This window comes from Arachis duranensis, chromosome 4, assembly GCF_000817695.3.
Source record: "Arachis duranensis cultivar V14167 chromosome 4, aradu.V14167.gnm2.J7QH, whole genome shotgun sequence".
Taxonomy (NCBI): domain Eukaryota; kingdom Viridiplantae; phylum Streptophyta; class Magnoliopsida; order Fabales; family Fabaceae; genus Arachis; species Arachis duranensis.
In genome coordinates, this window is record NC_029775.3 from 23,652,646 (window position 1) to 23,661,935 (window position 9,290).

Here is a 9,290-nt window from a genome sequence, read left to right on the forward strand (position 1 = left end):
CCTCTTGGTGTCTGCTCATTTTGCCCTTATCATCATCCTTCATGGCCTTTGTATCTCCCTTTTGTTTTCTTTGGATAATGGTGTGTTTTATCCTTTAAGTGGTTGATTGACTTCCTGCAACACATTTTCTTGGAAGTTGCTTGTTTCCCTAAGCACTTGAAAGATGGTTAGCATGCATGTATGCTTGTGATTTCCTGAACTTAAGTTGGTGTGCAAACACCAAACTTAGTTCCTTACCTAATGCAGTAGATTGAAAACATGCAGGGAACCTCATGTGCTTTTATTAAGAAATAACTATGAAAAGAAAACTACCTTAAGTTGGGTTGCCTCCCAACAAAGCGCTCTTTTAGCGTCGCTAGCTCGACGGTTGCTCCATTAGTTGAGCTTGTACTTCATTTTGGGATCTTCCCCCATATTGCCCAGGTAGTGTTTGAGCCTTTGTCTGTTCACAGTGAATATTCGCTTTGAGCTTTCTTCCATGATTTCTATGTATCCATAAGGTGAGACCCTTGTGACCAGAAAGGGTCTTGACCATCTTGATTTGAGTTTTTCAGGGAAGAGTCTTAGTTTGGAGTTGTAGAGGAGTACTTGCTGTCCTTCTTCAAAACTTCTTGGTGCTAAATTGAGATCATGCTTTTTCTTTTCCCTCTCCTTATAGATCTTGGTGTTTTCATAGGCTTGAGACATGAACCCTCCAATTCTCGCAGTTGCAAGATCCTTTTCTCACCAACGGCAGCACTATCAAGATTTAGTAATTTGAAAGCCCAGAATGCTTTGTGTTCCAGCTCCAAGGGTAGATGACAAGCCTTTCCATACACCAATTGATATGGGGACATCCCAATTGGTGTTTCGAAGGCTGTCCTATATGCCCAAAGAGCGTCATCCAGCATTTCGACCAGTCCTTTCTTGATGCTCCCACAGTCTTTTCCAAGATCCTTTTGAGCTCTCTGTTGGAGATCTCTGTTTGCCCACTTGTTTGGGGGTGATAAGGTGTGGCAACCTTATGCTTTACCCCAAATCTTAGGAGAAGATTCTCTAATGGTCTGTTGCAAAATGGCTTCCTCCATCACTGATGAGAGCTCGTGAAACTCCAAACCGGCTGAAAATATTCTTTCTGAGGAAGTTCATGACCACTTTGTTATCATTTGTTGGGGTTGCAATGGCCTCTACCCACTTGGATACATAGTCCACTGCCACCAAAATATACTTGTTTGAATATGAGGTTGGGAATGGTCCCATGAAATCGATCCCCCACACATCAAACAGTTCAAGTTCTAAGATGAAGTGCTGCGGCATCTCATTTCTTTTGGGCAAATTTCCAGTCCTTTGACATTCATTGCAGCTCTTCATTAGTTCTTTGGCATCCTTGAAAATAGTGGGCCAAAAGAATCCACACTGCAGTACTTTGGCTGCAGTTCTTTCCCTTCTAAAGTGGTCTCCATAGCAAGAACCATGGTAATTCCATAGGACTTCTCGTCCTTCTTCCTCTGAAATGCATCTTCTAAGTATTCTATCTGAATATTCCTTGAAGAGATATGGCTCATCCCAGATTAAGTATTTATCATCATTAATGAGCTTCCTTCTTTGATGTTTGTTGATCTTTGGAGGCACTTCCCCAGTTGCTTTAAAATTGGCAATGTCTGCTAATGAGCGGATAATTTATACGCTTTTTGGCATTATTTTTAGGTAGTTTTTAGTATGATTTAGCTACTTTTTAGTATATTTATATTAGTTTTTATGAAAAATTCACATTTCTGGACTTTACTATGAGTTTGTGTGTTTTTCTGTGATTTCAGGCATTTTCTGGCTGAAATTGAGGGACCTGAGCAAAGATCTAATTCAGAGGCTGAAAAAGGACTGCTGATGTTGTTGAATTCTGACCTCCCTGCACTCAAAATAAATTTTTTGGAGCTACATAAATCCAAATGGTGCACTCTCAATTGAGTTAGAAAGTAGACATCCAAATCTTTCCAGCAATATATAATAGTTCATACTTTTTCCGAGTTTAGACGATGCAAACTGGCGTTCAACGCCAGCTTTTTGCCCTATTCTGGCGTTAAACGCTAGAAACAAGTTGCAAGCTAGAGTCAAACGCCAGAAATAAGTTACAAACTGGTGTTTAACTCCAAGAAAAGTCTCTACACATGAAAGCTTCAATGCTCAGTCCAAGCACACACCAAGTGGGCCCGGAAGTGGATTTCTGCATCATTTACTTATTTTTGTAACCCTAGTAACTAGTTTAGTATAAATAGAACTTTTTACTATTGTACTAGGGAGCTTTTGGAACATCTTTGGACCATTGTTCACGTTTTGGGAGGCTGGCCATTCGGCCATGCCTACCCTATTTTCACTTATGTATTTTCAACGGTGGAGTTTCTGCACATCATAGATTAAGGTGTGGAGCTCTGCTGTTCCTCGAGTATTAATGCAAAGTACTATTGTTCTTCTATTCAGTTCATGCTTATTCTTATTCTAAGATATTCATTCTCACACAAGAACATGATGAATGTGATGATTATGTGACACCCATCACCATTCTCACTTATGAACGCGTGGTTAACAACCACTTCCGTTCTACATCAAGACAAGCTTGAATGTATATCTCTTGGGTTTCTAATCAATGATTCACATCGACTCCCCTCTAACAATGGGGCATCTGAATCCGAGATTAGAATCTTCGTGGTATAAGATAGAATCAATTGGCAGCATTCTTGAGATCCGAAAAGTCTAAACATTGGCTGTGGTATTCCGAGTAAGATCTGGGATGGGATGACTGTGACGAGCTTTAAACTCGCGGCTGTAGGGCGTAGTGACAGATGCAAAAGGATAGTAAATCCTATTTCTACACAATCGAGAACCAATAGCTGATTAGCCATACGATATATGTGCATGGTATTTTTCATCTGAGACGAGAAATCCGACAGTTGATTAGCCGTACAGAAATCGTAGAGGACCATTTTCACTGAGAGGACAGGAAGTAGCTATTGACAATGGTGACACCCAACATACAGCTTGCCATAGAAAGGAGTATGAAGGATTGGACGAAGGCAATAGGAAAGTAGAGATTCAGAAGGAATAACGCATCTCCATACGCTTATCTGAAATTCTCACCAATGAATTACATAAGTATCTCTATCTTTATTTTATGTTTAGTTATCTTTTAATTATCAAAACTTCATAACCATTTGAATCTGCCTGACTGAGATTTACAAGATGACCATAGCTTGCTTTAAGCCGACAATCTCTGTGGGATCGACCTTTACTCACGTAAGGTTTATTACTTGGACGACCCAGTGCACTTGCTGGTTAGTTGTGTGAAGTTGTGAAAAAGAGTTGAGATTATAATTGTACATACCAAGTTGTTGGCGCCATTGAGATCACAATTTCGTGCACCATCTGCAAACCAGGGTGCCTTGTGAACCAACATTAGTTGTCCGTCTGGAAAGAACTCATTCACACTTGAGTCATGTGTGCCACCTTTCTCACAAGGGATTCTAGATAGATGATCTACTACCTTGTTCTCCACTCCTTTCTTGTCTTTAATCTCAATATTAAATTCTTGCAACAACAAGATCCATCTTATCAATCTTGGTTTTGACTCCTGCTTGGCAAACAAATATTTAAGTGATGTGTGATCAGTAAAAATAATCACTTTGGAGCCAATGAGATATGATCTAAATTTATCGAATGCAAATACTATTGCCAACAACTCCTTTTTAGTGGTGGTGTAATTCTTTTTAGTGTCATTAAGGACTTTGCTGGCATAGTATATGACATGCACCAAGTTATCTTTCCTCTATCCTAGCACTGCCCCAATTGCAAAGTCGGATGCATCACACATCAGCTCAAATGGCAAATACAAATCAGGTGGGGTAATGATAGGGGCTGAGGAAAGTTTCTTTTTCAAGTTTTCAAACGCTAGCATGCACTTCTGATAAAAAACAAAGGGTGTATTAGACACAAGAAGATTACTTAAAGGCTTAGCTATTTTTGAAAAATTTTTAATAAATCTTCTGTAAAAGCCAGCATGCCCTAAAAAGCTCCTAATTTCCTTGACATCACTTGGTGGAGGTAATTTCTCAATTAATTCCACCTTAGCTCTGTCCACCTCAATGCTTTGGTTAGAAACCTTATGACCAAGAACTATTCCTTCTGTCACCATAAAATGGCATTTCTCCCAATTCAAAACCAAATTGGTCTCTTGACATCTTTTTAATACCAAGGCGAGGTGATTTAGGCAATTAGGAAAGGAGTTCCCGAATACTGAAGAGCCATCCATAAAGATTTCAATGAACTTTTCTATCATATCTGAGAGTATAGAAAGCATGCAGCGTTGAAAAGTTGCAGGTGCATTACATAGCCCAAATGACATGCACCTATAAGCAAACATTCCATATGGACAAGTGAATGATGTTTTTTCCTGGTCTCTTGGATCAACCACTATTTGATTGTATCCTGAATAACCATCTAGAAAATAATAATATGCATGTCCTGCAAGCCTTTCGAGCATTTGATCCATGAAAGGAAGTGGAAAGTGATATTTTCTTGTAGCCTCATTAAGCTTTCTGTAATCAATGCACATCCTCCATCATGTGATGGTTCTTGTAGGGATGAGCTCATTCCTTTCAATGGGCACTATAGTGATGCCTCCTTTCTTGGGGATCACTTGGACGCGGCTCACCCATGGGCTATCTGAAATTGGGTAAATTACCCCTCCCTGCTACAGCTTCATGACTTCCTTCTGCACCACCTCTTTCATGACTGGATTCAGCCTCCTTTGGGATTGAATGGAGGGTTTGGCATCATCTTCCAACAGTATCTTATGCATGCATATGGCCAAACTGATTCCTTTTAAGTTAGCAAGGGTCCATCCAATGGCGTCTTTATGCTTTTGCAACACTTTGATTAATTCTTCCTCTCGTTCTTGGCTGAGAGCTGAATTTATGATCACTGGGTAATTTTCATTATTTCCCAAATATGCATATTTGAGGGTGGGTGGTAATGCTTTCAGTTCAAGCTTGGGTGCTTCTTTTTCTTCATTCTTCGCTTCTAATGTGCCCTGAACAAGAACTTCGGTTGCTGCAGCCTCTTCGTTTGATGCGGGTTCTTCTTCTGACATCTCCTCAAGTTCTTCCTCCTCAAGGGTTTCTTGTACTAAAACTTCCATTGAATCCAACCTCATGCATTCTCCTAGTGATTCCTGTGGGTAGCTCATGGCATTGAACACATTGACTACCATCTTTTCATCATGTAACCTAAGGGTAAGTTCGCCCTTTTGGATATCTATGATGGCTCCGGCAGTAGCTAAGAATGGCCTTCCCAAAATGATGGAGGCTTTAACTTCTTCCTCCATATCCAACACTACCAAGTCTGCTGGGAAGATGAAGTCCCCCACTTTCACCAACAAGTTTTCCACTACTCCATGGGGAAACTTGAATGATCGGTCTGCCAATTGAAGGGCCATTCTTGTTGGTTTAGCCTCCTCAATCTTCATTCTTCTCATCATTGCTAAGGACATCAGATTTATGCTAGCTCCCAAATCACATAAAGTTTTTTCCACTGTGATTTCCCCAATGATACAAGGGATTTTGAAGCTCCCTGGGTCCTTCAATTTCTGGGGTAGCTTGTGTTGAATGATAGCACTACATTCCTCAATTAGTACAACAGTCTCATCATTCTTCCAACATATCTTCTTGGTCATCAATTCCTTTAAGAACTTAGCATAGAGTGACATCTGATCTATTGCCTCAACAAAGGGTATGTTAATCTGTAGACTCTTAAAGACTTCCAAGAATCGTGAGAATTGGTTGTCATTTCCATTCTTGATGTGAGTTGGGAGTAGGAGTTCGTGCTTCCTCTTGTCTTTCTTTGTTTTCATCCATTTTCTTCTCTTGTGCTTCCTTTGATGTCTCCTTCAATTCTCTTCCACTCCTGAGTGTGATGGCCTTACATTCCTCCTTTGGGTTTGCATTAGTGTTGTTACAAAGGTTGTGGTTAGGAACTTGCTTGAATAGGTAGCTAATCTGTGTCTCAAGTTTCTTGATGGCTACATCCTGATTTTGCATGTTGGATCGCACTTCCTCCCTGAACACTCTACTGTCTTGAATTTCCTTGCATATGCCTTCGAGCAGAGTCTCAATCATGGAGAGTCTATCTTCAGATGATGATGGTGAGTTGAGGTTAGAGGGTTGAGAATGACTATTTTGGATCTGATATGGATGTTGAGAAGAGTTGTTGGGTGGGTGTTGATATGGCCTTTGAGTTGAGTGTTGATAGACTGCATTATTGTTTTGGTTGGGTTGTGATGCCACTGATCTTGGCCTTGGTCTTGCTGGTTTCTCCACAAAAAATTTGGGTGGTTCTTCCAACCCATCGTATGACTACCTGGATGAGTTTCCAACATAGTTGGCCTGTTCCCAATCACCCCCTTCCTCTATATTTACTTCTTCTTGAGCTGGTGGTGAGGTGGTGACTACTGCAACTTAATTCTTTTCCATCTGCTTGGTAAGGTCAGCCAATTACTTGGTGATCATCTTGTTTTGAGCCAGCAATGCATCCATGTGATTTAGCTCCATTACTCCTCGGTTGTTGCTCCTATCAGAGGCATAGAAAAACTCATTGTTGGCCACAGTTTCTATGATGTCTATGACTTCTTCAATGGTCTTTTTCTTGTTTAGAGATCCCCTTGAAGAGTGGTCCAATGCCTTCTTTGATTCATAAGACAAGCCTTCATAGAAGATGTGTAGCTGCACCCATTCATTGAACATGTCTGGTGGGCACCTTCTTGTCAAGTCTTTGTACCTCTCCCATGCTTCATAGAGAGTTTTACCATCTTGTTGCCTGAATGTTTGGACCTTAGCCCTCAATCTATTGACTCTTTGAAGAGGATAAAATCTTGCCAAGAACTTGTTTACCAAATCTTCCCAAGTCGTCAGACTCTCCCTTGGAAAGGATTCTAGCCATTTAGATGCTTTGTCCCTAAGAGAGAAGGGGAACAAAAGCAATCTATAGGTGTCAGGATGAACACCATTAGACTTCACAGTATCACATATTCTTAGGAAAGTGGTTAAGTGTTGATTAGGGTCTTCTTGGGTGCCTCCTCCAAATGAGCAATTGTTCTGAACAAGGGTGATGAGTTAAGGTTTCAATTCAAAGTTATTGGCATGTATGGTTAGTTTTTGGATGCTACTTCCACAATTTTCTGGATTTGGATTAATGCAAGAGTCTAGAACTCTTCTCTCTTGCCCAGCATGGTTTACTGCACCTTCTCTGGCATGGTTATGTGTCTCCTCCTCATGGTGGTTCTCCATGTTCTTCTCCATGTCTATCTCTAAGTTCTCCTCTTCTTCTTCTGCACCAACAACCTTCTTCCCTCTTGTTTTCCTCCTTAATCTAAGAAGGGTCCTCTCAGGTTCAGATTCAAAGGAGGTTGACGCTCCACTTCTTCTACCTGTCATACAATTAGCAGAGCACACAAGCAAGAGAAAAGTGAAGAAATCACTCTTGTTAAGATTGCTGTTAGTGTGAGTGACACAATTTATCAAACAGTTAGTGGATTAGTTGAATAGGAATGTAAATAACCAAATAAAACACAATAAAATAATAAAAGAAAATTGCTAAAACTGGAAGTAATAACAGAATAAAATAAACAAAAGAAAAGAAATGTGCTCAATCTAGTTATCCTCTAATTTAATCATTGTCAATACAAAATCAATCCCCAGCAACGGCGCCATAAACTTGATGCACGAAAACATGTATCACTACAAATTTCCCTTTAGCAAGTATACTGAATTGTCATCAAGTAAAAACTCACAATAGAGTGAGGTTGAATCCCACAGGGATTGATTGGTCGAGCAACTTTAATTAGAGTAGTGTTCTAGTTGAGCTAAGAAAAGTTGAGTTGAGAATTGCAGAAAATTAAATGGCAGCAAAGGTAAATGACAGGAAATGTAAGTGCTGAAAATAAATGGCAGAATGTAAATTGCAGAAAAGTGAATTGTAGAATCTTAAATGGGAATTTGGGGAGATGAGCATCAAAGTAAATAGTAGAAATTAAAGAGAATGGGTAAGATCAGAAATGGGGAGTTCATTGGGCTTAGGAGATGTTGTATTCTCCGGATTAAGTTCATTATCATCTCTTTCACAATCAATGCATTCATTGATCTCCTTGGCAATCTTAAGTGATTGGATCTCAATTTCTTAGCAACCCAATCTCTCTAAGCTTGAACAATTGCCCAATTCGTTGATTTAATTGCTCATGGGAAGAGATAAAGTATGGTCACTGATTATACCAGATGCATTTCCGAATCAAAGTGTTGGTAGGATTATATGTCACTATATCCACCCAAACCCCAATCCGGTCTAGCATGAGAAAGCATTTCTAGCATGATATCCTTATTCCTCTTCCAAGGTTATAAGGAGATCCAATTATGGAGAGCTTCTTTTCCAAGATAACTAACCAATTGGATGAATATCAAAAGCTTTCTAGTAAAATCAAGAGAAAAGAAAGAGAAAGAAGAATGAAAATTACAATTGATCCATCAAATTACAACAGAGCTCCCTAACCCAATGAAAAGGGGTTTAGTTGTTCATAGCTCTGGAAATGGAAAGCCAAAATGAAGAGTGCATTGTAAAGTAAACCAAATTGCAGAGAAAGTAAATATACAGAGTGTTTACAATTTTTTGATCTCTAGATCCCAATTCCAATCCCCTTTTTAGTTCAAAACTACTCCTATATATACTACTCTTTTGATCTTCTATCAGCTCTGCAAGTCTTGGATATGGGCCTTTGATCTTTAGTTGAAGCAGTTACAATCTTTAGTGGGCTTAGCTTTGCTTGCAGAAGGAAGTTGAGTCAGGCATGGTTCACGTTTAGTCAATGCGTTAGTGGTGTTAACGTTTAGTATAAATCCTGGTTCGAAGACGTTAGAGACGCTAACTTTGTCACTAACATCCCAACCCACTTGAGCTACGTTAACTCATACGTTAGTGGCACTAACGTGACCACTAACGTAGCCTTTCCTATCCTTCGCTAGAGTTATTGGTGCTAACTTCGCCAATAACGCTACAACCTTGCTTTTCTCCCACGTTAATGGTCCATGTTAGTGTTACTAACGTGGCTATCAATGTAGGCATGGCATGACACGAAGACGTTAGTGACACTAACTTTATCACTAATGTTACAAAACTCCTTCTCTTCCACGTTAGTGCTCATTTTAATGGCATTAACGTGGGCATACTGGCCATCTCCAACGTTAGTGACAAAGTTAGTGCCACTAACGTTGGCTTCT

General features: G+C 39.8%; 1 protein-coding gene across 1 annotated transcript; it reads right to left on the reverse strand.

The window, feature by feature from the left end:
- Positions 1-4,720: 4,720 nt before the first annotated feature.
- Positions 4,721-5,734, reverse strand: LOC107483771 (uncharacterized). Its single transcript, XM_016104386.1, has one exon. It carries the CDS (start codon positions 5,732-5,734, stop codon positions 4,721-4,723), a length of 1,014 nt encoding a protein of 337 aa, XP_015959872.1.
- Between the last annotated feature and the right edge of the window lie 3,556 nt (positions 5,735-9,290).